Source organism: Kwoniella mangroviensis (genome assembly GCF_000507465.2).
Source record: "Kwoniella mangroviensis CBS 8507 chromosome 1 map unlocalized Ctg01, whole genome shotgun sequence".
NCBI lineage: Eukaryota > Fungi > Basidiomycota > Tremellomycetes > Tremellales > Cryptococcaceae > Kwoniella > Kwoniella mangrovensis.
In genome coordinates this window covers 1,393,844-1,420,895 of record NW_027062533.1, presented here as the reverse complement: position 1 = coordinate 1,420,895, position 27,052 = coordinate 1,393,844, and the positions used below count along the sequence as shown (strand labels likewise).

At 45.2% G+C, this 27,052-nt stretch overlaps 11 protein-coding genes across 11 annotated transcripts; 3 read left to right on the top strand and 8 right to left on the bottom strand.

Moving 5' to 3' along the window:
- Window positions 1-169: 169 nt before the first annotated feature.
- I203_100530 (uncharacterized protein) lies at window positions 170-1,244 on the bottom strand (the record flags this gene model as incomplete). Its single annotated transcript, XM_065516675.1, has 4 exons — window positions 170-282; window positions 364-519; window positions 596-940; window positions 1,004-1,244. The coding sequence occupies 4 exons, from the start codon at window positions 1,242-1,244 to the stop codon at window positions 170-172; spliced, it is 855 nt and encodes a 284-aa protein (XP_065373493.1).
- A 385-nt stretch (window positions 1,245-1,629) lies between these two features.
- I203_100529 (transcription elongation factor SPT5) lies at window positions 1,630-5,972 on the top strand (the record flags this gene model as incomplete). The annotated part of the gene is made up of 15 exons (XM_065516674.1): window positions 1,630-1,704; window positions 1,771-1,792; window positions 1,884-1,891; window positions 1,953-2,085; window positions 2,151-2,167; window positions 2,236-2,332; window positions 2,390-2,631; window positions 2,685-3,677; window positions 3,734-3,831; window positions 3,889-4,081; window positions 4,141-4,523; window positions 4,585-4,699; window positions 4,752-4,832; window positions 4,890-5,225; window positions 5,289-5,972. The coding sequence occupies 15 exons, from the start codon at window positions 1,630-1,632 to the stop codon at window positions 5,970-5,972; spliced, it is 3,477 nt and encodes a 1,158-aa protein (XP_065373492.1).
- A 2,978-nt stretch (window positions 5,973-8,950) lies between these two features.
- On the bottom strand, window positions 8,951-10,353 carry I203_100528 (uncharacterized protein; the record flags this gene model as incomplete). The annotated part of the gene is made up of 6 exons (XM_065516673.1): window positions 8,951-8,982; window positions 9,044-9,254; window positions 9,320-9,695; window positions 9,773-9,938; window positions 10,000-10,234; window positions 10,306-10,353. The coding sequence occupies 6 exons, from the start codon at window positions 10,351-10,353 to the stop codon at window positions 8,951-8,953; spliced, it is 1,068 nt and encodes a 355-aa protein (XP_065373491.1).
- A 195-nt stretch (window positions 10,354-10,548) lies between these two features.
- On the bottom strand, window positions 10,549-10,911 carry I203_100527 (uncharacterized protein; the record flags this gene model as incomplete). Its single annotated transcript, XM_019150355.1, has 2 exons — window positions 10,549-10,705; window positions 10,769-10,911. 2 exons carry the CDS (start codon window positions 10,909-10,911, stop codon window positions 10,549-10,551), a joined length of 300 nt encoding a protein of 99 aa, XP_019000321.1.
- Window positions 10,912-11,279: 368 nt separating this feature from the next.
- Window positions 11,280-12,620, bottom strand: I203_100526 (40S ribosomal eS4 domain-containing protein; the record flags this gene model as incomplete). The annotated part of the gene is made up of 5 exons (XM_019150354.1): window positions 11,280-11,409; window positions 11,483-11,882; window positions 12,047-12,227; window positions 12,300-12,377; window positions 12,558-12,620. The coding sequence occupies 5 exons, from the start codon at window positions 12,618-12,620 to the stop codon at window positions 11,280-11,282; spliced, it is 852 nt and encodes a 283-aa protein (XP_019000320.1).
- A 342-nt stretch (window positions 12,621-12,962) lies between these two features.
- I203_100525 (uncharacterized protein) lies at window positions 12,963-15,052 on the bottom strand (the record flags this gene model as incomplete). The annotated part of the gene is made up of 13 exons (XM_019150353.1): window positions 12,963-13,037; window positions 13,104-13,147; window positions 13,208-13,298; window positions 13,400-13,420; window positions 13,504-13,519; window positions 13,584-13,757; window positions 13,896-13,993; window positions 14,083-14,178; window positions 14,270-14,286; window positions 14,433-14,488; window positions 14,614-14,690; window positions 14,804-14,887; window positions 14,993-15,052. The coding sequence occupies 13 exons, from the start codon at window positions 15,050-15,052 to the stop codon at window positions 12,963-12,965; spliced, it is 909 nt and encodes a 302-aa protein (XP_019000319.1).
- Window positions 15,053-15,417: 365 nt separating this feature from the next.
- On the top strand, window positions 15,418-16,712 carry I203_100524 (uncharacterized protein; the record flags this gene model as incomplete). The annotated part of the gene is made up of 8 exons (XM_065516672.1): window positions 15,418-15,480; window positions 15,544-15,610; window positions 15,681-15,731; window positions 15,813-16,114; window positions 16,207-16,236; window positions 16,297-16,359; window positions 16,422-16,491; window positions 16,606-16,712. 8 exons carry the CDS (start codon window positions 15,418-15,420, stop codon window positions 16,710-16,712), a joined length of 753 nt encoding a protein of 250 aa, XP_065373490.1.
- Window positions 16,713-17,336: 624 nt separating this feature from the next.
- Window positions 17,337-19,887, bottom strand: I203_100523 (mannose-1-phosphate guanyltransferase; the record flags this gene model as incomplete). Its single annotated transcript, XM_065516671.1, has 13 exons — window positions 17,337-17,384; window positions 17,466-17,558; window positions 17,646-17,822; window positions 17,911-18,014; window positions 18,091-18,211; window positions 18,380-18,578; window positions 18,713-18,815; window positions 18,906-19,035; window positions 19,118-19,145; window positions 19,229-19,236; window positions 19,313-19,351; window positions 19,499-19,514; window positions 19,877-19,887. 13 exons carry the CDS (start codon window positions 19,885-19,887, stop codon window positions 17,337-17,339), a joined length of 1,077 nt encoding a protein of 358 aa, XP_065373489.1.
- A 280-nt stretch (window positions 19,888-20,167) lies between these two features.
- I203_100522 (uncharacterized protein) lies at window positions 20,168-21,123 on the top strand (the record flags this gene model as incomplete). Its single annotated transcript, XM_019150350.1, has 3 exons — window positions 20,168-20,362; window positions 20,578-20,714; window positions 20,853-21,123. 3 exons carry the CDS (start codon window positions 20,168-20,170, stop codon window positions 21,121-21,123), a joined length of 603 nt encoding a protein of 200 aa, XP_019000316.1.
- A 397-nt stretch (window positions 21,124-21,520) lies between these two features.
- On the bottom strand, window positions 21,521-23,842 carry I203_100521 (uncharacterized protein; the record flags this gene model as incomplete). Its single annotated transcript, XM_019150349.1, has 10 exons — window positions 21,521-21,579; window positions 21,655-21,955; window positions 22,029-22,148; window positions 22,213-22,354; window positions 22,417-22,487; window positions 22,553-22,634; window positions 22,702-22,724; window positions 22,802-23,061; window positions 23,168-23,628; window positions 23,715-23,842. 10 exons carry the CDS (start codon window positions 23,840-23,842, stop codon window positions 21,521-21,523), a joined length of 1,647 nt encoding a protein of 548 aa, XP_019000315.1.
- Window positions 23,843-24,417: 575 nt separating this feature from the next.
- On the bottom strand, window positions 24,418-25,852 carry I203_100520 (uncharacterized protein; the record flags this gene model as incomplete). The annotated part of the gene is made up of 2 exons (XM_019150348.1): window positions 24,418-25,452; window positions 25,559-25,852. 2 exons carry the CDS (start codon window positions 25,850-25,852, stop codon window positions 24,418-24,420), a joined length of 1,329 nt encoding a protein of 442 aa, XP_019000314.1.
- Between the last annotated feature and the right edge of the window lie 1,200 nt (window positions 25,853-27,052).

Sequence of the window (27,052 nt, the reverse complement as noted above, 5' to 3'; positions counted from 1 at the left end):
ATGACGTTTGATGTGACAAATCGACTTACTTGGAAAGATGTATCTCCAAGAACAAAAGAATATACTGACTAGAATACAGACAATAGAGGCAACTGAATACTTGAGATAGCAAACTAGAGACATGATGCTCGTATCTCTGTATTCTGATCCATTTTAGGTAACAGACCGTTCAGAGATCAAGTAAAAAATCATCTTGTGGACGAGCTTGTTCATTGGTGTCAACTCGAAGGACGTCTTGATTGGGAGGTAAATCAAGCTCGAAAGATAGGTCGGTGTTCCCTGCTGTACCGTATAATCATCATTATATGTCTTTGTCAACATTCTATGACCCTTGGGGCAAATTTCTCGATTAGTAGGACTCACGTATCTCGATTGGATGTAAATCATTCATCCGATTATCTAGATCAAGATCAAGATCCAGATCTAAATCCATGTTGACACTTGAAGTCGATTGAAGAGGTGGTAAGAGCCCATCATCTTGGGGATCTATAATCGCATGATGCGATTGATATTCCCCCTCTACGAAAATACATATCCAAAAACAATTATAAATGAGCTTGATGGGCCATGTAATGAAAGGAGTTGACCAACTGACCTTTGGTATCCGGGGGCATGTATTCAACTTCATCGATATCATCTCTCTGTCCCTCATCGATTTTTTCTCTTGACTTCGATTTTGGCTTGGAGATGTTTGAGGTTGATGGCCCAGGCGTGTAGACATTCAATGTGCTTTCGAGCTTACCACTTCTAACTTGAGAGGGAGTCTGAGTTTGAGCTGAAATAGAAGAATGTTTAGGTCTTGAGGAAGGTGTTGCAGCTATTCTAGGCTTTAAGCTAAGTTGAGATGACTGCGACCCTGTAGATTTCAAGGACAGAGCAGATCTGAAAGGTTTGACGGAGGATCCTTTAAGGTCTAATACTTTTCTACTTGATTGAAGTGCTAAACATAGGACCAACAGTGAGCTTCGTACACTTGACAGGCGACGTTGATAGGATAGCTTACTCTGCTTATCATCGACTGGCTCTGTGAGTTTGCCGGCTCCTAGGCGTTTCTTGCTCTCCCTTAAAGTTTTGTCCGATACATTCTTAGAGGTTGAAGTCGACTTGGAAGTCAGGATGTTCTCCTTAGTGTGGGATGAAGTTGATTTGATCTTATTTGCCGATGACAAGGTATGAACGACACCGCCTGCCCTCCGGACGGGGTGGATGAGGTTCTCGTTATTATGTTGTCTTCTAGATGCCATCTTGGATTTGTTTCTGTATCTTTGAGGGAAAATGAATGTACAGCTGGAGAGAGCGGGGGAGAGATCAGAGGTTGAATGATCAGTTGGTACTGGTACTCGTAATGTTCAAAGTCACACGCGTACTACCTGCCAGCTGTTGTGAATATTTGATAACATGGATTTACTGTCATTTATCCCATTTCACACCCACCACCATAGCCACCCTCCATGTTTAACCGGACTGGACTGACACTACTCGTACAACTCGGATACAGACATAAAACCCCTCTTCATAGCTCAGTCACTTCTGCATATCCAATATACCCCTCCCGCTCAGCAAGACAATCGAAAGGACAGAGCTGTATCATCTGACTGGACCGACAATCAAGGGAAAAGGCAAACCAACATGTCAGATATCGAAGATCCGTCTTCACCTGTTGACCTGAAATCCGAAGATGAGAGACCAGTAACGAAGAAGAGAGTGAGTAATTTTCCCAGCAGTTGCTGATTCAATGGGATGGATGGCTGATATAATCTGTGCTTGTAGCCAAGAATAGTAGATCCTGACGGTTAGTTTCGCTGGATTCATCATCCCTTCACAAAACAAGACTTTCAACTGACTTTCGCTGTATAAACTGATGTTCCATTGAAAACGCGCAGAAGAAGACGTGAGTGCAGCTTGTTTGTCCTTCTAGTAACTGCAATCCCAGCTGACAGTTTAGTTTGTAGGACGTTGATGACGCCGATGAAGTAGTAAAAGCAGATGATGAGAAGGCTGAAGAGGATGTAGAGAATGATCTGGATGAGGATGAAGATGAAGAAGATGACGAGGAGGACGAGGATGATGATGAAGAGAATGATGGTCAGTCAATCTACCCCCGTTCATTTCTTCAGAATGACGAGCTGACATGCTTTGACCTATCGTAGGCGAAAGGCGTCGAAAGGTCCGCTGACTTCATGGTACTGCCTTGCATGCTGAATCAAGCTGATTTAAATTGCGATTGAAACGTAGCGTCGGAGAAAGCAGAAGAGATATAGGTTCTTGGATGTCGAAGCTGAGGTAGATGATGAGGACGAAGAGGAAGACGAGGATAATGATTATGGAGATGGTCAGTTATGATATGGCCATCCATCTGTGATTATCGGCTGACTTGATGAATTTATAGTTGCCGAGTTCATCGATGAAGCACCTGAAGAAGGAGCTACTCAGAGTGATTATCAACATCGAAGATTGGATCGAACGATTGGTAGAAACGAGGAAGAAGACGTGCAAGATATAGTACAGAGATTGAAAGAGAGACATGCAAGAACGGCCGCAGCGAGATATAACGGTGATAGTGATGCAGTGCCTCAGAGGTTGTTGATGCCCGGTGTGAATGATCCTAGTTTATGGAGGGTATATGTCAAGGTAAGCTTCTGTCTTACTGCCCAGGTCAAAAGCTAAGCTGAAACCTGATGCAGACTGGTAGAGAAGCTGCGATCTGTGCTTCTATCTTCCGAAAAGTCTTCTCCCAACAATATTCTGCCAACCCCATCGAAGTGATCTCAGTATTCTTCCGAGACTCGCTTCAAGGTATGATATTCCTCGAAGCTCGACAATCTGCCTCTGTCAGTGCTGCTATCGCCGGTATCGTCGGTATCTTCCCCTCAAGAGGTGTATCGCTTGTGCCCATTGAGGAAATGGCTCCTTTGCTCAAGATCAAGAAGAAGGACGTGAACTTGATACCAGGAATGTGGATCAGGATGAAGAGGGGTAAACATACAGGTGACTTAGCTCAGGTGGTAGATACGGATCAGATCACAAGTGGAGTTGTCGGAATAAAGTTCATACCTAGAATCGATCTTACACCTAGAGAAAAGAGGAAAGAAAGAGCGGCGAACGGAAAAGGATTCACATCTTCTATAAAACCACCTTCAAGATTATTCTCATACGACGATGTTAGGAAGATCTATGGTCGACAGAGTGTGAGACAAGGTGCTCAGGGGAGTTATTTCTTCGATAATGACGAATACATTGATGGTTTCTGTGTCAAAGACGTCAAGATCAATGTGATCGAAAGTGAAAATGTCAATCCAACTTTAGAAGAGATATCGAGATTTTCAGGAGATGATCAATCTACTGCTAAATTCGATTTATCCGCTATAGCAGATGCCAACAAAAACCTTACTGTGTCGGTTCTGTTGCCTGGTGATCAAGTTGAAGTGTACGAAGGTGAACAAACTGGATTATATGGTGTTGTCGAAACGGTAACTTCGGACGTCATATCGATAAAAGCTGTAGGAGGTGAAGTGCACGATCAAATCATTGAAGTACCCTCGAGAAGTGTCAGGAAAAGATTCGATATTGGTGAACATGTCAAAGTGTTGGCGGGCAAGAATCAAGATGCAACTGGTATGGTGGTCGAAGTGAAAGGTGATGTAGTAACATTAATGTCTGATCAAGGGGAACAAGAGGTAAGCCCATTTTGGAGAATTACAGATCACTGCTGGAAGCTGACTTCCGTATGTAGATCAAAGTGTTCTCGAAAGATATCAGAAAGGCCGCGGATACTTCCAACACGACTAAGACTGGTGGATTGTATGATCTGCATGACCTGGTCATGCTAGAGTGAGCTAGAACTGCGCGAGTAGGTCAAATGCGAATTAGCTGACCAACCCAATCTAGTTCTACCACTGCTGCTGTTGTCACAAAAATCGAGGGAGCCTTACTGCGTGTACTAGATCAGAATGGTGCTGCTAGATCTGTCACACCCGATCAAGTGACATTGAGAAGAGATAACAAGCGTTTGGCTGTTGCTACCGATTCCCAAGGAAACGATATGAAAGTGGGAGATAACATGAAGGAGACTGAGGGAGAGGTGAGCTAAGTAGTCGAGGACACTCATAATCATTTAGCTGACAAAACAATGCACATCAGAATCGACAAGGAGAAGTGATAAACATATTCCGATCGCTTTTCGTCTTCCTACACAACCGAGATCTCACCGAGAACAATGGTGTATTCGTTGCTCGAGCTCAATCATTAATTTCAGTCACACCGAAATCTGCCGTAAGCGACTTAGGCAAGATCAACCCTGCACTGAACCAGCAATTACCTTATGGCGGTGCATCGCTCATGCCTCCTCCCGCTACCAATGTCAATCGAAATAGATTGATCAATACCCTTGTCGTGGTAATCAAAGGGACAAGCAAAGGTCTGTTGGGTACGATCCGAGATATCCAAGGTGATAATGCCAGAGTGGAATTGAAGACCAACAACAAGACTTTGACTATTGCTTTGACTTCTCTGAAGAGGAAAGAGTAAGTGTCTGCATTATCAATGAGTAGCGTCAGATCAGCTGACAGGCGACATATAAATCAGCCAAAAGACAGGTGCAACTTTCCCGCTCGAAGCTGGTGGTGGACCTGGCGGGTACGGACGTGGTGTAGGTGCTGGTGGATATGATGTTAACCCTTACAATGGTGCTCCAATGAATGTGAGTGAGGGATGGAAGACCAAATGTTTTTACCTGCTGATGGCAAGTTTAGGGCGGACAAACTCCTGGAGGTTTCGGTGGAAGAACTCCAGCTGCGAGATTCGGTCAGACACCAAATCCATATGCTGCAGGTGTGAGTATTCATATTTCCCTTTGGTATCCCATACCCAGAGCTGACAGGACGTTTCAGGGTATTGGAGGTGGCAAAACACCAAACCCTTACGCTGCCGGAGCTGGTGCGGGAGGCCGAACACCCGCACCTGGATGGGGTGCAGGTGGTAAAACTCCAGCGCCAGGATGGGGAGGTGCAGGAGGTAAAACTCCTGGATGGGCTGGTAGCGGTGGCAAGACACCGGCTCCTGGGTTTGCGGATGGTGGAAGAACACCTGCCTGGGGTGCTGGAGCTGCGGGTATGGGTGGTAAAACACCTAATCCCTATGGGGCTGGCGCCGGGCCTTCGGGAGGCAGGACACCTGCTCCGGCCGGGTCTACGTATGGGTCTGGTATGGACACTGGGGGATCAAGGGTAAGTCATGCATTTCTTCCATGTTGCATGCTGAGATGTGACAGCTAACACGTCACCTTATAGTACAACAATGGACCTATCACTGCGCCTACACCATATGGAGGACCCCCAACTGTAAATTCCGCCCCTACTCCTGCTGCGCCATCTAACCCATACTCTGCACCTACACCTTACGGCGCTCCCACACCATTCGCTGGCCCACCGACGTATGCTGCTCCTACACCCGGTGCAGCCTTATCAGCCCCTACGCCAGGTCTAGGTGGTCCAACGCCCTACGGAGCACCTACGCCTTTCGGAGCTCCAACACCATACGGTGGAGGTGCAGGCGGTGGTCCTCAGGTGGCAGCTGGTGCTATACCTTGGGATTGGGCACTTGATTTCCGAAATGTCATAGTGGAAGTTGGATCCTCGTCGAAACCCAACAGCAGATCACCGCTTCATTTCCAGAGAGGTGCTCACGATGGTAAGAGATTCGGCTACGATCAGATCAATGGAGAATCATGTCATTGTATCTCGCTTGACGATTCGAGCATAATCGAAGATATACCTGCTGAATATCTCCGACCTTGTAAACCCGACCAACCTGGACAGGTGGTCGTGTGTATCGGTGGAGGACCCGACCAGAAAGGTCAACAACGAACGACACAATATGAGAACGATGGAAGCTGGATGATGGAGATGGATCATGGTGATTTGGGAGCTTTGGTGATTGAATCGGGAGATCTGTGTAGGATCTGGAAAATGTAATTTGGCTGGAAGTGGAGACTGTGCGTGTATCATTGACTTGCAGTAGCAATAACGTAATGCATCTTACATATACATGCTTTCTTGCAAATATGTCATGATTGCCATATAGTGATCAGGAACTCATAGTTCAATATCAGGCTGCCCAAGAGGCATGAGAAAGTTCGAGAGTGGATATCCGCTACCAAATGCTAGTGGCTCAGGTAGATTATTCGTGAGTGTTTAGTTTCTCCCGGCCCAAGGAAGAACGACATGCGCGTTGAGATCCTATGACCGAGGCAATATACCTATCTCGGAAAGTAATGGTTCCAGACATTTCAAAGCGTACCGTGGTCATCTTCGGTTGTAGAGAGATCTAATCAGCTTTTCAAGTTACATAAGTAGCTTTCTCAGAGGGGCTGTGGGCTCAATTCTCAAATTCTCGGACCATTAAAAAGCTGTTACTGCGCCTGCGATAAGCTCGAAAAAGTAAAACATGCATGGAGCGCTTGATCATCGGATAAAAAGATCCGTCAGACCTTTGTAGCAACGCTTGAGTTCAAAAAGCGGTTCAAAGTGGCTATCTCGAGGAGTATGCAGTACCTAAAGAAACAGTACTTGGGTGTCATCGGTCTTACCCATTTCACTTCTTATTTATGTTGGCACGGTGAGTTCCTATGAATAATATCAAAACCCATCGTTACCTTCCATGCCTCAATAGCAGTTGGTCATTACAATGAGCAGGTAGAAACTCACTGAGATCTTCGACAAGCCGTTCGAAGTCTTTCCCATATTGTACTCGCTCTTCCCGACTCAGACGGTTTCCTGTTGAATTTCGGTACAAGCCGTCTCTCGTCACTCTCAAAAGGGCCCAGACATACTCATCGGGGATTCTGCTAAACCAGTTAAAGGGAGCTGCACTGAGATCTAACATCTCAAATCCTTCGATTGCTGTGATGGTGGTATTACGAGTGTGGAACACAATCTCGTGGGAGCAAAACAGCTTGAGGGAGTCAACACTCGCGTCTTACAATCAATCTCATAGCTTGGTACAAGACTTACTTCCTCTTTTGGACCGCCCCAAATAGTGTTAGGGTTGCCGAAGGCATCTACCATCAGAGACAAATCATCCATGTAGCATGCTGCCAGAAAAACGTCGGCAAAAGAGATTATTCCGCAACTGTTCCAGATGCGTATACAAGTGCAGATGCTCTCGAGAGTATCCGTAGCATCGTACTTGATGCAAAACTGGATCAATCTGATGTATCGGTCGAAGTTCTCGAGATCGTGCTTTAGTGGGCCATATAGGAACTTTAGGAACAAAGCCACTACATCTGACGTTTCAATGTTTGGATCAATCAAATTGATCTCTTGTGAGTCGGTTTCTTGAGGGAGTGTCAATAGATCTTGAAAGATATGGCTATATGGGCAAAACGGAGATCAAAGGGTTCAGATTTTCGGGCGTGGAATCCTCTCGTAGGCAGGAACTCACCTCGAACGAGACAAAACCGCCTGATGTACCCTGTATTTGAACCCATCGCTAGAGAGGAAATCTATGTCTGCATCACTGAATTGATATTCCTCCTGCAATTGAGAATTTACAGACGCCTTCATTTGGCTCGAGTCATTGCCTGCCCGTTCGGCGAGATATCCAGCATCGTAGATGTTCAGCGGTCAGATATGTTACACGCTATACAGCACGACTTGGCACTCACGACTGATATTCTTCATTATATCGGCGGAATCGGAAGCGACTTCATTCCAGATTACTCTCGACCGACCATTGAGGTCTGCCATCGGATCCTGACGAAGGAAACGACGCATCGCTCTAATGAGGGAGTATTGCCATTCCTTCGGGATCAATTCGAATATGCTCCAAGGCATCGCAGTAAGGTCCATTGTATCAGCTGAAGAGATCATACCCCAAAACAGATGTTGATCTGCCCCATTTAGCTGAGGGAAGACACGCCGAGGTTTTTGGTCAGTCGACTTCTGATGCCTTCACTTATGAGAAGATAAGCTTACTCTCGATTTGGGCCAAATCTGCGAACACATTGCGTTGAGGATGCAGGTGCCAAGATCTGTCATATCCACCTGAGAGGCAAACAAAAAGCAATTCAGGCTTGCTACAGTACATCGCTGGATGCGATCCAGCGGTACATATGTCGTAAGAGCGAGTACCACAATGGCATAGCTCCAATGTCTTGCAAAAAGGTCGCTAACGCATGATAGTTGTTAACCTGGCGTAGCGAGATTGAACTTAGCTCCCCTAATTTGCACAAGTCCACGAACAGCCGAACAACTGCCTCTGTTCCTGCTTCCGAATTGATATAGATCACAGGAGAGTTTATACCTCGCAGTTCGGCACGTTCAATTTCTTGTCGAATGATCCAGCTATAAACACCATATTCTGATCAGATTGATAATGCAATACCCGATATTGTGCATCAGTGACAGGTCCCACTGACCTGTACTTGAGAATCATCCTAGAATAGACTTCGAATTGTACCCCATCATGAGAGATTATTGATAGATCTGCCACGTCGTCGGGGTGTAGCCAAATTCTTTTGGTGACGACACAGTCATCCTCAAGCGAGGAACTTCCATTCAGGAGACGAACTTTGGATTTTGTAGACATGATCTAATCTTATGAGTGATGATGGAGAGAAACACAATTTGATTACACCGGTCGAGATGATATGCTCGTGTAACTGTTCAAGGACTTCTTTTTGATCCCAGAGAGGCTCACATTCATGTGAAAAGGTACACAGTCCATCCTAAAGCCTTATGTACGAGATGTGCGTAGAGTCGCATTCGAAGCTCTAGTCGAACATCATGAGTGCGTGTTGCTCTTCGTACGATAGTCAGGATTACATCTTTACAGCCCTTCTTGAAATTTCAGATCAAACCTTCACAATCAACTACGCGGCTATTGCTCAAAGCTATCCCTTACATCCTCATCACCCGGTGCAGTCATCAATTTTCTTCCACCCGGAACCCCTCTACTTCTTGTAGCTGCCGGAGCGATAGGCACCTATCTTATGAGATGATCAGTGATCGGCAGCGCCACAACCTGTGGGGGAGTATGTACTGACGAAGTCGCTTGACACAAATTTCGAACACGGTGCCTGCTCTCAGCCACCTCTGATCATTCAGAGGCTGGAAGAAGCTGCGCCGTGTCCCTCTCAGGAGGCTCCATTTGATGTCCATTGGAATCTGTACGAACCATTCGAAGGGAGCTGCAGTCAGATCGAACATTGGAGCACCTTCAATCATTCCAAGGGATGTGTTTCTAGTTGTATGATCCTGCGCTCGTGTAAAGGTATGTCAGCTGAGAATGAAAACTAAGCTGCAGATTTTGGAATACTTACAGCTCGTACTCGTCCACCACCCCAGATATTTTTGGGATTGCTGAAAGCTGCGACCATGAGAGGTAGGTCGTCCATATAAGAAGCCGCGAGAAACACATCGGCAAAGGAAACGGACCCAATACGATTCCATAAGTAAAGGTAAGTCCGAAGGTTCTCCAACACATCTGACGCATCGTATTTGAGGCAAAATTGGATCAAGTCAACGAATTCCCGGACCTCCTCAGAAGCTGGAGACTTGATATCGACAGGGTTGTATAGGAATGCAAGGATCAGCTTGACGGTTCGGGACGCTTCGATCTCTGTATCGGTGAACTCTAGCTCTGTGGCACTTTTGGGGTGGACTTGAAGACATGCCAGTACGTCCTTGAATGTCGAGCTACGGTATGCGAAATCACCGTTCAATGTCAGCTTGGTTTCCGTTGCCCACAGTGGCTGAAATGGACCTCGACAGACCTGGTATGGTTGAGAATATCTCGGTGGATACAAAGCTTCGCCCCATCGCTTGCGATGATCGTCAAATCGGAATCGTCAAATTGATATTTTTGTTTGAGATGTTTTTGCGTATAAGACTCTGTCGGTGGCAGCTTTCCTTTATCAACACGATTACCTTCCCAGAGATCTGCTTATCAGCGACACTCATCAAATCCCTATTGAGGCCATTTGCTGGAAAGCTGACATACTGTTTTCGAAGTCCCGCATGATTTCCTGGAAATCTGAAACTACCGATTTCCAGAAAGTTACATCTCTGGAATTCCTGGCGTCTGACGGCATTAAGCGAGGGGAAGGCCGCATGGCTCTGCATAGCCCGTACATGTATTTATCGGAAAGAGAGAAGAAAGACCGTACGCTCATGGCGGTAGGATCCATTATGTCGATTGACCCGATCGCACCCCAAAACGGTTCATTTGTGATCTCCTGTCCACACAGCACATGTGTAAGTCTTTGAGCCATATAACAAAGACCGGAGCGTCCCAGCAGCAACTCACGCCGTCTTGAGTGACATCTGAGCATCTACCTCCTCCTGGCCAAATCATGGTTTGGCCATGAGCAATTGCGCATGTGGCAACATCAGGTAAATCTGCTTTGTCAGCGAAAGAGAAGAAATACCATGCACCTAGTTGTTTGTCCATAATCCATCTATAAATTTGCTGTATGAGCTTGAAATACAATTGTGAGGCTTTCAGTACCCTCAGCAGAAGGGCCAGACTGGAATGCTCTTCACAGATTCTTCAGGCATTTTGGGGTTTTGGGGTCTCCAGAGGTCCACCATAGCATAGTCGAACGAAGGATTCTAGGATATTGGAATATCCGTATTGCAAGAAAATGATCCCCTTACTAGCTTGCCCTTTTCCTTCGAAATCGGAAACAATCTGTCGGAGGGTCGAGCTGAGAGCCGCGTAACATCAGACATAGTCCTAGCAGCCATGCAATCCTACCAATTGGACTGACCTTTGTCTGAGTATTATTTCCTTCTCGACATTGAACTGTACCAAATCGTATGATATAATTGCAAAGTCCGTTTCGGTACTATATTTCGAATGAACGGTATGTGAGAGTTTGAGATCACCCGTGAAGTTGCGAAAGGTAGGCATTTTGGGCAATGTGTTCAAGCTCCTCGAAAAAATTGGCAAAGAGGATGGACGACAGCTGAAAGGCTATTCTGCAGAATGATAGTTGCTATTGACAATGAATGCTGATGGGAATAAAACGGCAGGACAAGGTGCAAAGCATGTGAAGTGATAAGATTACATATACCTTCGACGACTCCCTGGCAACGACGGGTAAAACCTGTTGTTGGAAGTCAATGATGTACCCGTACATCCAGACTCTACGTAAGCCCGTCAAAATGTCATGAAAGAAGGTTGCATGTCCAAAAGTACAAGCATATATACCACTATCCCTTTCATCCCGGGATCTAAACCTAGACCAACGACCAAACTCAATTGCTGTTGTTTTATATTTAAGCATCTTGAGCTCGTTGTCTTCTTCTTTGATCTCTCTCCTCGGCGATGGAAAGCTTAACACCCTTGCCCTTAGGTAAGGATACTTGAGCCTTGGCACCTTCACCGATAACGAAAATGTTAGAGAGTCTATATAGCAGTACACAAAGATTCATCAGTATGAGATCAGTCGACGTGAGGATAAGGGATATGAGAAACTCACCTGGTAGCGAAAGTTCGGTCCAAAACATCCTTAACGTGAACGATATCGAAACCACCCAAATGTCTCTCCTTGTGTACGATAACACCTGATCGACCCATGTTTCGTCCACCGGTAACCATAACTACATTTCCAGGTTCGAACTTGATGTGGTCAACAATCTTGTTTTGCACAAAGTCGAATTTGACGGTGTCGTTGACTTTGATAGCTGGGTCAGGGTATCGGATGGTTCGTCCATCGTGGGAGACGAGGTAAGGTACCCCTTTAGCACCGAGTTGGTGTTTCTTTACTTTCAAAAGCTTGAAAGTGGCTTCCTCAGGGGTGATTCGGTGGATGGTGAATCGACCTTTGATGTCGTATAAGAGTCGGAAGTGTTCACCTGATTTCTCAATGGTGATGACATCTGAGTAGAAACACCAACAAGTCAGTTTCCAGTTTCCATCATACAACTCCGGCTCATTCTCATTGACAGCGTCTTCCCTCAAGCTTCTCTCGCAGTTTATTGTACCCCACGACAGAAGTAAGAAGGAAGTGATGTGAGAGAAGCAAAACCAGAACCAAACTCACCCATGAAACCAGCAGGGAAAGTCTCATCGGTTCTAACTTTACCGTCGACCTTGATGAGTCTTTGCTTGACAATGGCGGTGACTTCTCGTCCGGTCAAAGCGTACTTCAATCTGTTTCTAAGGAAGACGGTGAGAGGGAGGGATTCTCGGAGCTTGTGAGGACCGGGAGAAGGGCGAGGAGCCTAACCAGCCAACCAAACGAAAATCAGATAAATTTTTTTACCTTAAAATTCGTTATCGGCGAGATAACTCACGTAGGTCCCGCCCAACTTGTCGAGCATCCATGAGGATGGTGCTGCCAATCGTTTCAAATGCTTCTTAGGACCTCGACCCTAAGCAGCATCATACCAAGTCAGCCAATAGTCAAAACTATATCCTCGTTCACATCTCCAACTTGAGCTCCAGCAATAAAAGTCGAATAGCGATATATCCTCCTTCCCATGCCATCCTTGCTCCATCTGACGTTGTCCTCCTCGTTATCGCCGTGATATGTGTATGCCTATGTGACTTACCATTTTTAATGCTTGATGTCTAGAGTAAGAGACTAACAAGTATCGACATTCAAGATGAACCATTAAAGGTTTTCGAGCACATAACCCATCACTCCTGGGTCGACAGAATGGCTCACGAGGCAGCTCACCGAAAAACAAAACACCGACACCACATCGGATATTTGAGCTTGTGGCACCACACCAAGTCAGCCTTATAACCGATAGGCTCTCCTTAAGTCCGATGCATACGATTCATCTTGTCTTCCTATACTCTTTCTGCTGGCATATCCTCATGCATATACAGTAAGGTAGTAAGGTGTCAGTCCAACTTGTCTCGACTATTGTGCAGTCCACGATGTTTGTCCTACAACTATCTATGTGCATGTTCAGCATTACTCATATACCCCTTTCCGTCATATCTCCATTCTAAGGTTCGATGTCATCCGTAGTATCATAAAACTCCTTTGCAAATCTCTGTTGGACCTGCAAGCTGGTCTCGGTCTGCACTCATATGCATCAGCATTAGCCAGGTGAGGCTGACATAGATAGCATAATGAATCAACTCACTGCAGTGGGAGCAATACCTCTAACAGATAAGTATTTTCGTCCGGCTAAAATTAAGTGGATTAGCATGTGTACCGCCAATCCAGCTTATGGGAGAAACCACTCACTGAGAAGATCACCATCGATTTCACCTGACAAGGAAGATGTCTTTGGACCGAACATCACACCACCTGCTTCTTGAAGTATACATATACCGGCCTATCAAGAGTCATATCAGCGTTGGTCCAGTCTTCGCGTCATCATGCAATTTTGCATCAGACCACTACGAGCTGATGATGGAAGGGGTTCCATGTACTTACGCAAACATCCCAAGCCCAACACTAGAATCATACCGCATCATTTCAACCAATCAGCTTACATCCGGAAGGTTTTTCGTTGATCACAAGTGTTCGAGGACACTTACGCCAACTTCCCAGTACCTGCATTAGATCAACATCTCTATCAGCCGGAAATCTAAGGACAGCTCAAAGGTGAGGTACTTACAAATCTAAACCACCACTAGCAACAGCCGCGATGTTCAAAGCAGCACTACCCATACTTCTGAGCGAATGACACATCTTACCACCTAGTTCAGGTGATCCAGCGAGTGCTTGAAAAGTTTTCACTTTAGATGGGAGTTGTGGAGCTGATCGAGCGGACCCATACTCTACTGCGATCCTACGATAGACCAGTACAGTTAGCTAATCAACGAGGAGCGACAGTCTGTTCCAAAAGGCTCAAAGTATTCCGACATAGGGACATTCTTCAAGGGGTCAGAAGTTGATGGGTCGGAGTGCAAGTGATTATAGCACTTACAAAGCGTGACCAAGAGATTGCAGGGGTTTTAACTTTCCTGTAATTGGTAATTTGGTCTTACGGTTAAGATAAGCTCCTCTACCTTTAGCAGCGGAGTACTATAAGGTATATCAAGCACATCAGCCCACCTTTTCGAAAACCCAGCAGCATTTCCAGGGGTGCATATGGGCAGTAGCGCAAGACTTACAAGCTGATCTAAGAAAGGGTTATATATGACTCCGACCACAGGTACACCGCCAACAGCGAGTCCGATAGAGGTAGCTACCATTGGAAAGCCATGGATCTGATCATCTCACTATATCAGCACCCATTGACCATTCTCATAGTTGAGCTTGGTCTTCCGTGGAAACACTAGATATAACCAAGAAGCTCACGAAGTTGGTAGTTCCATCTATAGGGCTTTGAATGGGTTATACAGCTCGTATTAGCTATTTTTCATTGTCGATCTATTCGGTAGCAATGACAATGGCTTACTCGACTATATTATGATATCAGCACAGCACACCCCGGTCAAGTCAATGTCGGGTTGGTACTCACCTATCCAGGTTGGTTCATCCGTGATTTTCTGCCCTTTGAACGTTTCTTCACCGATACTGTCAGAGCGAATCAAGAATCAGTATCATGTGCAATTACAATGTGACTTCTCCCTCCCTACTCAACTATGATGTAGATCAGAACTTGTTTGAAGGTACGGGAATTAGTGGTAGATCCAACTCACAATTGATGATCCGGATAAGTCTCCTTGATCTTCTTTGTTATGAATTCCTCTACGGCTTTATCCACTTCAGTCACGAGCTATAAGAATCAATTCAGGACCATGAAATCAGCCATAAGGTAAGACTTTCGGCCCGTGGTCAGGCTCCAGGTGAAGGTCCTTGTGAAATACATTTCTTGCCTTGATCACTCACATCTACACTATTGACTTTCTCATCTTCATTCGCAGATTCAGATGCGAATCGTTTCTGCTGACCTGATCTGATGAGTTCACCCGCCTAAACACACACAGGGGTCGTAAGCATCTCCATATAAGTGACTCGTAGCAATGGGGAGCCCGTGTTCATATCCCAGTTCACTTCTGAGACTGAGACCAAACGTACCTCCAGAGCAAGATTGATAGTGAACTCCAAGATTGAGTCGAGATCAAGCTGGGCGGACATTGTTGAGTTTTCAAGCTGGTCCCTCCAGTTTTGGTATAAGTACTTGTGATGAATTGTAGTATGAGGGGTGGAATGAGAGAATGCTGTATAACAGATGTTGGCATGGATGATACTCGTACTCGCCGGTGGATATGTTCCGAGGGTGAATGACGATAAACATCGGACCGAGCGTCATCACTCAGCTTTGATTTACAAAGGAGATAGTCGCGTGGAGCCACGTGTCACCTCACTCTAATCTTTCGACCGAAAGCAAGCGAAAGGATGTCATGGCTTGTGAAGATAAAAGCCTGTTCCCTCTGTTCATCTATATATCCAGCAAAATTAGTATCACCGCGATCACCTCGAACCTCATACAAGCAATCAACATGGCGCCAAAAGGAGGAAACGCAAAGAAAGAATCTGGACGAGCCAAGAAGGCGGAGAACGAGGTGGGTTCATCGCTCATTATGTCTTATACCGATTGATAGCTGATCAGGTTGAGTAAAAACTAGGAGAAGAAAGGGAAAGCTGCCGCCGCTGCAAAAGAAGCCAAAGAAGCCGAAGATTGGAAATCTGGAGGTGAGCCGTCTTGTCCACAATGAATTAGATACACAGCTGATATATCTGGATTGATGGTAATCTGGAACAGCTAAGAACAATTCGAAAGCTGATGCTGCAGCCAACAAAGCTGCCGAGGCTGGTGAGTGTCTACTTTTACGGAGCATATGTAGGGGCTTGTCATGAACGAACTCGTTTGCTGAATGTTTATTTTTCGGTTTAGCCCGTAAGAAAGCAGAGAAAGACGCCCTTCTAGCCGCCGAAGAAGCTTCCCTCCCCACCAAAGCCAAATCGGCCCCTAAGGCTTCAGGTTCCAAGGTCAAGAAGAATAACGATGTATTAGTAAAGACTGGAAGTGGAGTAGCGGGATACGGTCTGAACGATCCAATGGGTCATCGAAGGGCTAAGAATGAATTTGGTGAATTGGAAGAAGTACCTGAACTCAGTGCGCAAGGGTTGGAGGAGATGTTGGAAGCTATGGAGCTGGTCAATCAGAAGACTGATAAAGCTGCTCTGGGATCTAAGGCGAGTTAAAAAAACCGTATAGGATTTGGGATTACAATTTGATTGTGATTGATCATCATGACCAACTGACTGACTGATGAAATATCATTTAGGCCGCTATCTCGATTGACGCTCATCCAGAGGTAAGTGAAAGCTTCTTTGTCGAAAGAACCAAGCTGATCAATTTCATGCTATGATCGTAGAGACGTTTCAAAGCTGCTTTCGAAGCATACTACGAACGTGAATTGCCGATACTGAAAGAGGAGGTGAGTACTAATTATCATCTACCGGAAGACTTACGCTGATATCCTTCGTTGCGTCTGAACAGCACAAAGGATTACGTCTGAATCAAATGCGTGATATCCTATTCAAACAATTCCAAAAATCACCTGAGAATCGTGAGTCAAGTACAGCAATTAGCGCAAATCACATACACCTATATATGATTCATCATACTTCATCTGCGGGTTTACTGATTATAATTATCGTTCTATCGCATCTTACCAAAATAGCTTTCAACCAAGCTAAGATAGCTTACAACGCCACTAAAGATGAGAAAGTCGAAGCTTTACAGAACATCATCAAGACCAAAGAAAATAAATATACCGTTCAGCATTAGACAATATCACTTGACCGGTTGGGTTGAAAACAGATAACAGGTATCATAGATGCATGTCCAAGAGAATTGCCTTTATTAACTCAGAGGATGATGATAATTTCCTCATTGTCCATATCGACCTGTATACATACTTTCGATAGATGTGCTCCACATGAATGATATCTCTTAATGATCACTCTGATCATTGTTCCGCTTACATACAAATTCACATCCTCATGTGTTCTTTTCAATTGGCTTCTCGCTGCAATTCTCTTACGATGGACATTAATGACTCTATCGATATGTTGCATGGACCAGTATCACCAAACCCCCTCTAAGTATCAATATCAAATCAAGATCGATGTGATTGTATTGTAATGTATGTGATGTATAAATGATGAAACCATCTCATATGCCTCTTCTCTGAGATCGAATAGGGGAAGAATATGAGTAGTGTATCAATTTTTCAGTTTTAAGAAGAGAAAAAAAACGAAGTATACAGTAGAAGGGATATGTTGAGTGAAATAGGTATTTGGGATGATCAGGGGAAATATCAGGTGGGTAATGTATAATCCGATTTTGATTCTGCATCCGAGAACCACACAATCAGCCAGCTAATCAGATAAGTCTCAGATAATCAGGGCGTTAAAACTTACACATGACAATACGGGGTTCTGTGATTGATGATGAGATCTATATATCATCGATATGTCAGGTCAGCTCATATTCAATTTCCTATCCTGGGGGCTAGCTGAGATAGATACAACCACTTACACTCTTGTGGGGCAAGACTGAAGCACCATTAACATAAAGTTCATCTTTGATAGTAACGTCATCACCGAGCACAGTGATGTTTTCGACTCGGGTCTGTTGTATCGATTCGAAACAGAATCAGTCAACATGATCCAGAGTGATGTAAATTCTGCCAAATTTCGCATTAGAGTTCCCACTCACCCATCGTCCTACGTTAGAGTTCCAACCGATAATGGAGTTTGCGATCCAAGCGTGATCCCTCACGGTAGCATTTGAGAGGATGACACATCGTTGTAATCTCACACCTGGACCGATCTTGGCATCTGGACCAATCACGACATTGGGTCCAATAACAGCAGTAGGATCAATTTCAGCGGACTATGTGATACAGTGAATCAGCGTTGTTACCTCGTGGTCGTCACACAAGACTCTCCGACACAGCTGGGATACGAATGATATCACTCACAGGATCAACCAGGACGTTACCTCCGTATACCCATTTGTTTTGCTTGGGGTCAGTGAGCAGAGGTGAATGTGTGGAAGTGAGGTGTGAAAGGTAAAGACATGTTCCTGTGATCACAAGTCATATCAGCAATTTGAATCCACCGCTATCAGTTCCAATACTTTATGAAGACATTCAACTCACCAGACAAGTAATCTTTTGGTTGACCGACATCCATCCAGAAACCGGGAAGGTCGAAGGAATGCAATTGCTGATCGGCAGCGATAGCAGGGAAGACCTCTTTTTCGATAGATGTGGGTTGAAGCTGTGATTGACATATACGGGTCAGCCTCAGATCTTCGGCTTCATATGTATGTACTGATATATAGAGATCACGGGGAAAGAGATGAAAAGGTAAATAAGGTAACAATTTGACTTGGAACTCGATAGCGATTTTATATAGCATTGTACCAAAGGAGAAACAACCACTCACTTGAATCCTATCCAAAACACTTGGGTTGAAAATATAGATACCGGCGTTGATTCTGTTTCCAACGAATTCGACTGGTTTCTCAACGAATCGGTCGATGACTGTTGATCCGGGTTTGGTGACTACTACACCGTACGCTGAGGGCTCGGCAACTTTGGTGACCATGATTGAACCTTCACATTTATGGGCGATGTGGAAGTCTCTGTGAGGAAGAAGCGGAGTAGTCAATAGGCGTTCTCAACATAAACAGGTTCTAATTAACAATAGCTGATGAAGAGGGGAGGTATATTTGTGTTGTCACGAACTGAAGCTTTCCAGAATGTGTGGGTAACTCACCTGAACGCCTCGAATGGGTAGATGCAAGTAACATCCGAGTTCAAGACGAAGAAAGGTGTATCATCTTTACCGAGGATTTCTCTAGCGAGAGCAAGAGGACCAGCTGGATGGGAAGAGCATGATTATCAGCAGCTCGCAATGTTAGGAGGGATAGCCAGAAAAAGTTGCTTTCGGATTTGAAGATAACACTCACCAGTACCTAAAGGTTCAGTCTCAACTGAGAAATGAATGTTGATACCGAATTCCTCTTCAGTCTTCTTGAGCACCGAGACCATCACTTCGGGTCGATAGTTGACTGCGAGTACGATATCTTTCACGCCGGCCTGTTATAAAGGAGTAGTGAAATTCATACATCAATCAGTCTCTTGTCTCATCCAAAGTACGACAGAGTAAAGCTCAACATACCTTGACAAGAGCTTCGATTTGATGTAAACTATCAAGCCAGCATCCATACGCGTCAGTAATCCCTTCTCCATCGCGACAAGTTGGACCTAAGGAATGTTCAGAGTGGCTCACATCATAGCCTAACATTACAACGCGTAACAATGTCAGTCTATATATCTACATCAAAGCAAGATGGTGGATGGAGTAGAAGCTCACCTTGTTACAGAACTCTACAAGGGGTTTAGGCCATGATAGCTAATTTTCGAGGGTCAATCACATCAGCTTTCCAGTCCTCTCACACAGAGTACGAATTGCGCGTCAAAAGGTTCATTCTACGCGTCCGCCTTCGACCACATGTGTGCTAGCTAGCTGGCTTGTTGGATAGAAATGAGAATAACCCACAGTCAAAGGTCTGAGTCTGGTACCGAAACCACCGACGAGGATCAGAGCGTATAGGCCGAAAGAGAGATAGAGTTAGCCTGAGCTGTTCATTGAAAGACGAGACACAATACTCATCTTCATTTTGTACTGTGTAGTGAGGAGGGGGGGCGAAAAGGAGTGTAAGAGAGTGAGCTGGTCAAGAATGGTAGTGATATCTATGATAGATTGGGTATAGTGAGTGAGTGTAGTATGAAATATTGATCCAAGCGTATGGGAGATGGTCTGGAATGTGTCTTCCTGTGATAGAGTGAGGGGTAGTACCTTGAACCGAGTAGCAACTGCACTACCACTGTTAGTTGACTGACACGTTGATTAAACTCGTGCGGTTTGTGCATTTACGGATGTGGCATTTATTCAGGGGTAAAAGGGTATGGTACTCGTACATCGGGCAGAGTAGCAGAACAGAAACAAACCTCGCTAGATCAGGGTCAAACCTGCGGAAGGAAAATAGTGCAGGAGAGTCACCACGTGATAGCCGTGTGATCAAAGATGGAAAAGCTAGCTAGTTATGAAGATTTTTTCCAGCGATTCCTGTTTTCGTTGATTGTTACATGCTGATCCGTGTCCATCTCATCAATACATCACACCCCACCAATACCCCTCCATTAACCCGCACGAGCGCCAATCACCATGCGTATCGAGAAGTGTTATTTCTGCTCCGCCAACGTCTACCCAGGACATGGGACGATGTTCGTCCGTAACGATGCGAAATGCTTTAGGTTCTGTTCTTCCAAATGTCACAAGAACTTCAAGATGAAGAGGAACCCTAGAAAAGTCAGGTGGACAAAGGCTTTCAGGAGGGCGAATGGGAAAGAGATGGTCGTGGTGAGTGATGTTTTCTATTCAAGCATGAGAGAGAGGGAAGGGGGGTTGGCCAATTTAGGAGAAACGTGTCGGAGTGGAATTTGGCATTCAGTCTTTCATTGATACGGTGCGACGATGACGAGATCCATCATCATTCTTTCCTCTGATTGCGTCTCTTTCCAAATACGAGCTATAGACCGTAACCCATCAACGCTAATTCATTCACCCTCTAACAGGACTCTACATTCGAATTCGAAAAACGACGAAACGTTCCTGTCCGATACGATCGAGAGTTGGTGGCTACCACGCTGAAAGCAATGGAGAGAGTAGCAGAGATCAAAGCTAAGAGGGAGAAGGCATTCTGGAAGAATAGGTATGTGTCATTGTATCTCGCTATTCACCTATCCATCTATCAAGAAAAGCAACAGCATGAACATGATTCATCGCACAACTTGTATAGCTTGTATATATCAAACAAGAATGTTCTACTAATGCCTTGTCTTTTTAACAGAATGTCAGGTAACGCAGCCAAGAATGCCAGAGACGCCGCTCTCAACATCGAGAAGCACATCGAACTCGTCCAACCTCGTTCGGGTACCACCGCTGCAGCCGTACCGAATCTCGAGGAGAAAGAGAAGATCAGAGAAAAGATCAAGGTCCGTGCGGCAGGAAGAAAAGCCATGGCATTACAGCAACTTGAAGGTACAAACAAGAGTAAGACAAAGAAGGAAAGTAGGTTGATCCCTTCTGGTGGAGCTAGTATGGGTATGAACGTGGATTAGGAGTATAGATAGATATACTCCTGCATTTGGTCTGATCGGTTGATTGGTTTGTTGTACTATATCATTCTTCATTTATGTTACTTAGGTTCTCTTTCACTTATCATCAAGGAGGAGATCATGTCATGATACATCTTTATGCTCATTCTGTTTCGGTCTAGACTATAAGTTCAGATCTCTTTATCCTTGTATCGGACAGAGCAGCAGCCTACATACTTCTTTCACTGCTCAGAGAACTATCACTCTCGTGAAGAACAGTGCAAGAATGTGAAGGAAAAGAAAGTCATTTATTCATATGTTACAGATCTATAATACGATGATGACTCATCTACCTTCTTCTACTACAACCATCACTCTTCAGCACGATTACAACGCCCGTGGATTTCGATCAGACACGTCGCTATGAAAACGTATCATTAGGTCCGCCGGGATTCCCACCACTTCTCCGTTTACTTTCATCTAATTTCAGCATGGATCATCAACGATCATTAGCATTCATCGCCTGTCGTTCCAGCCCCATCTCAAATCACTCACAAGCTTTATAAGCAGCATTCAGAGTCTCCTCTTTCTCCTTATCCGCAGCCGACGCATTACTAGTGGTAGCAGCTGCGGGTTTCTCTTGCGTCTGGGTTGTAGGTCTGGGTGGTACAGCAGGAGCGGGAGCCGGTGCAGGCGTAGGTGTGGATGCGGATGCGGCGCCATTGACTGGCCTGGGAGGTACAGGCGGTTTACCACTTGCATTAGCCGCATCGCGTTGTTTCGATGCGGGGGTTTCAACTTTCACGAACTCTTCTGCTGCAGGGGATTCCCCATCTTTACGAATTGCGAGGTATGCCTAAGACGTTCGTACAAAGGTAAGATCATCGGCCCGACTCAATGATCGATACGAAAAAAAATGATCAACTCACATCAGCCATTAATCCCAGGGCATACGCTCTCATATGTAACTTCTCTTTAGGTATCGAAGGTTCAGTCAACACCTTCTCGCAGGTCTCTCTGACCACACTCTCGACTTCTAACTTGGCACCCTGCTCGTCGACCCGATAGTACATCAGCTACTCTCCCCACAATCTCAAAGCTCACGGCACATACCTTCCACAGTGTCCTTATACCTTGTTCAGCAGCTTGTTCTTCCAATTTCCTCAATTCCTCGGGTGACATACCGCTCTGTTCAGCTTGTTGTAATTTATCAAAGACAGCTTTGAGTTCTAAAGCAGATCGGACCGTTGCGACACTACATAGGTGTATCGCATTTGTCAGTTCACGATAGGGTCGCATGCAAGATATCATACTCACGTATCACCCATCACGTTGAAGGTATTCTTAGCACCATGGAACCAACCAAGCGGGGCGAATTGTGATGATGCCTATGGAAAAATGATGCTCACATATCAGCTGTCTAGTTGTGATGCAGAAGCTACAGCTGACTGACCATATGTTGAGCGGATTTGGCTTGATATGCTTTTCCGATAGCGTTCAACAGCTCAGTCCCATAGCTTTCCTCTTTGAGATCTCTGTCGTAGCAAATTTAGATCAGCCATATTTCCTAAAGGCTAAAGCATGGTACGCAAAATGACTTACTCAGCTTCAAGACGACATATTTCCTACTCGACACATCATCAGTTGGTTTTACGTAGCGGAAGACAGGAAGCTGACAGGGAGTAAGCTGTACTGTACTCACTTTGAAACTAGCTCCAACCAACTTATCTTCCGTCCCTTTAGCAGCTTCCGTGTAAATGTTCAACTTGTTCACCAAGTTCTTTGCCAATTTCTCCACTCTTTCTCTTCTCACTCGAGCTTTTTCTTCAGCTACAGCTCGATCTCTTAGCAGCTTCCTCTGCATCGCATCAGGGGTCATCATGGGTTTACCCGTCGGTCCAATCATGTAATCGCCAGCCTCAGCTTCGTGTTGCTGTTGGAAGGCGTCTTTCATGTCTTTGCCTGCGTCATCAAAGGAAGTTGGATCAGCTCATATCTGAAATCACCCAAGCCAAATGACTGCCATCAAACCTTCCACCGAATCAGTCTATGATGGGATCACACTCACCAATACTGATCTGCCCGATCAGATCCTCAAACCTATCACCTCCAAACATCTTTCCAAACACCTCTTCTGGATCTTGGAACCCTCCTGCGGGCTCAGCCACGCCTCCTCCGTTCTTTTGGCCAAACTCATTATATTTGTGTCGCAGTTCCGGGTCCGAGAGGACTTGATAAGCTATTGAAATCTGTTTGAACTTCTCTTCGGCGTCGGGGTCGTCACGATTCTTATCTGGGTGCAGCTTGATTGCGAGCCTCCTATAAGCCTTCTTTACTTCTTCTGTCGTACATTGACTATCCAATCCCAGTACTTCGTAATAAGCAAGATCGATGGGGTTCTTATCGGTTCCTATACCTCTTCGACCGGTATCTCGAGAGGGCCCGTTGGTGTTATTACTGGTTGATCCACCTTGACGAGATGTACCTGATGTAGGCTTAGGCTGAGGGTGGGTGAAGAATTGTTTACAGCTATGTCATGAATGTCACCCAGTATGATCAATACTTGCTTGTTTGCTTGTGTCTGATGACCATAAAGGAATGTTTCCACAACTCACGCTGCGCATCTCACTCTGAGGGTACCTATGAATGTAGGGGGTACCATATACTCCTGTTGGGATCTACAACTTGGACAGTCGGCCGGGATGTACGTCCCCCTAGGACGGGAGTCGACTATGGTCGACATGCTGGACGGTTGATGGTCGGTGGTCGGTGGCTCAGATGCGATTCAAATTGGATTATGAGTATCGATATGACGATGAGTATGGTTATGCCAGTATAGTAGTATAATCAGGTGATTTATGTTCTATCTTACAGCACGAGTGAGTAAGGGTATGGTGAAGGTCGAATATATGAGCATAACCATAAAGATGGACGGATGGTCTGTCGATCAATGCTCAATCTTTCAACTTGCTGTGGTGGCGATGACGTCGAATCATACCAACAACTACGGCGAGTGGCGGAACATTCAGAACCCACTTCTTGGCATCATCCATCATTCATCATTCATCATTCCACATGCATATCTCTTGTGAAAATTCAAAAATGATAATGCATACTACACTATAGAACTTATCCTAGCTTATCACAATGACATTTCCGTGGTTTATAAGAAAGCAGAAACACGTATATAAAGGCTAAAAGTATTCAATCAAATGTCCCTTTTATAGATCAAAACAAAGACAAAACCACAAATACTATAGATCCTCCTCATTTCCATTGATTTATGTTGAAAAGGTAACAAAGTCCATCATTTACACCCTATACCCATCTAGATTTCTTCGGTGTACTACTTGTAGTAACATTACCAGCACCTAGACCCATACCCTCCGCAGCTTTGTGGTAAACATCGTCATCATCACCATTATCACCATGGTACGAAGCATATGGATCTTCAGTGTACATTCCACTTTTAGCTCTTTGAGCTTGTAAATATGGGTCTTCATGTGTACCAACATTATCATCGTATTGTCCCTGTTGCTGTTGGCGGTTGAAATCGAATTGACCATCGTTATTTGGTGAACCTAACGCTACACCCCATTCACCCGACGTAGCTCGATTGACACCCGGGGCATTCCCACTATCATAAGCTGGTAGTGTTTGTTCGGCACCAGGCGGAGCAAGATATTCCATCTCCATCCTTGCTTCAGCGGCTTTACGCTCGGCAGCCGCCAAAGCCAGTGGAGAAGGTTTCTTAGGTTGGTGTCTATAGGCAGGATCGACCGATGCATTGGCAGCAGCAGAATCAGCGATATTCATCCTTGCTTGTGCTCTTTTCGATGATTTTTCGCTTTTGCCCGAAGGTTGTGGTTCTTCTTTAGTATGTGAAGTAGGCGGTAAGTCCGGAACGGCAGAGTTGGAATTTGAGAATGGGTTAGAAGGATTGGTAGAATCGTTGGATTTCACTCGGGAATGTCCATACTGCTGTGGTCGCTGCTGCTGCTGCTGCTGTTGTTGTTGTTGTTGAATGATGGGTTGACCATATTGATCATACCCATAAGAAGCTTGTTGAGGTTCTAAACCAGGTTGAGTAACATATCCAAATGCACCTCCCACCTGAGATGATGGTGGTGGTACTTGCTGATGTTGTCCTGAATAACCATATCCGCGTTCCTTGTATGGATCTTGGGTTGCAGCATGTTTAGGTAAAGTAGGTAAAGGAGGTACGAAACCTTTTTCGTTGATTGGTGATTTTTGTCCACCAGAGGGAGGAGTTCGAGTAGCTGAAGAGACGGATGGTCGAGCAGATTGTTCGGCCCTCTTCCTCTTTCTTCGTTGACGGGCTTCCCAAGCTTCCTGTATAATTGAAACATATCGATATGTTAGGTACTTTCCTCTTCCACGAATAATCCTGAGATGGGAGTGGACAATCCTCATGTTGGCTTGGAAGGCCTTCACTCACCCTTCGTTCCCTCTTGACCTTCCTAGTCCACCACCACCAAATACCGAACCCTGCCAATGCCAAGGCCATACCACCAATCAACGCAGGGATGGCAATGGCAACTGGGAAAGCTGATGATTTATCTGATGTGGTCGAATCATCAGTGGTGTTTTTCATCACTGAAACAGTGACGTATGTCTGTCTCTTGTCGAGGATCGGTAGGGCGAGAGGAGGATTGGTAGGTTCAAGGAGGATATCATCGGGGGAGGATAGGGAGACTGTGAGGGTGGGAAATAGTGGAGTAGGGGGTGGCATCTTATTATTTATGCTTGCGATTAAAGGACTGTATAGGTGAATGGCAAGAATCAGCATTGACTGCTCAAGTATATCATATTGAGTACAGTATGATGATCGAGCCTAGGTCGAAAAGTACATCGTTCCGCCAACTCATTGGTAGCTTCTGCAGCCACAACAGCCCGTCAAAGTACCACCTTTGATCGATGATTCTCATCCCCATTCCCAGTCTCTCCGACGAAGCAAAAAGGTTGCTTGGTGGACGGTTGATCCCGACCAACCCCCTTTTCATCTTTGCGCCCATCATCGGATCTACTCTCCTTCGCCTCGCCCTGACGATCACACCCAGAAGTTGATCACTCACGCGTCGTTATTTGATTTCAGATCGAAAGTATGTTCAAGACTCAAAAATAGGTACAGATGATGATGATCTTCGAATTCGAAAGGGAGGTAGATATGCAGGTGAGTGTTATAAGGTCCAGCTTATTTTTGGTTTGGTTCGAAGAAGAGCGCTTTGATGGTGATGAAAGGTCCAGATCATATGATAGTCGATATGGGTCCGTGCGGTGGCTATGCTGAAGAATATGTCAAAGGTCTTGTCCGTCGAAGATTGGTGGTCAAATGAGTGAATGGCTACCGTGCAATGATGGGCAGTCGCGTTGATGGTCAAAATGATAGTGAATTGTAATGACGAGGTGAGGGAAATGATAAAAAGATTTTGAGAGGTGGATGGATGAGATGTGTTCAACACAAGTAAGTAACTCAAGGAATGAGATAGAGAAAAACCCAAGAGAATGGGACAATTGGAGAAAAGCTCGGCGCTGTCAACAAATGAAAGACATCTGCTGCATCCTTCCGTCCTCTCGAGGCAGGCAGCAAGGGGGGCCAAAGAAGGACGCGGAGTAGGATATAACGCATGGACCAAACAAAGCGCAGGAAAGGGAAGACCGGAACATCTCAGGGTAAAATTAAGCATTTGGCAAAAATAAACAAAAACAATCACAAAGGCGTGTGAACACACCAGAGCAGTGGGGAATCCCGACGTACAACTACTGTACTGTACTTCGGTGTGGCATATCCGTAGATGGCACTAACTGAACCTTGGCTTAATGATAAGGTATCATCTGCATGACGTTTTATGCACCTTCAATTCTTCGTACAAGTTGTCGTGCTGTCAGATTACCTACGCTAGCTGTCTGGTCTCCATGTATGACCGGAAGG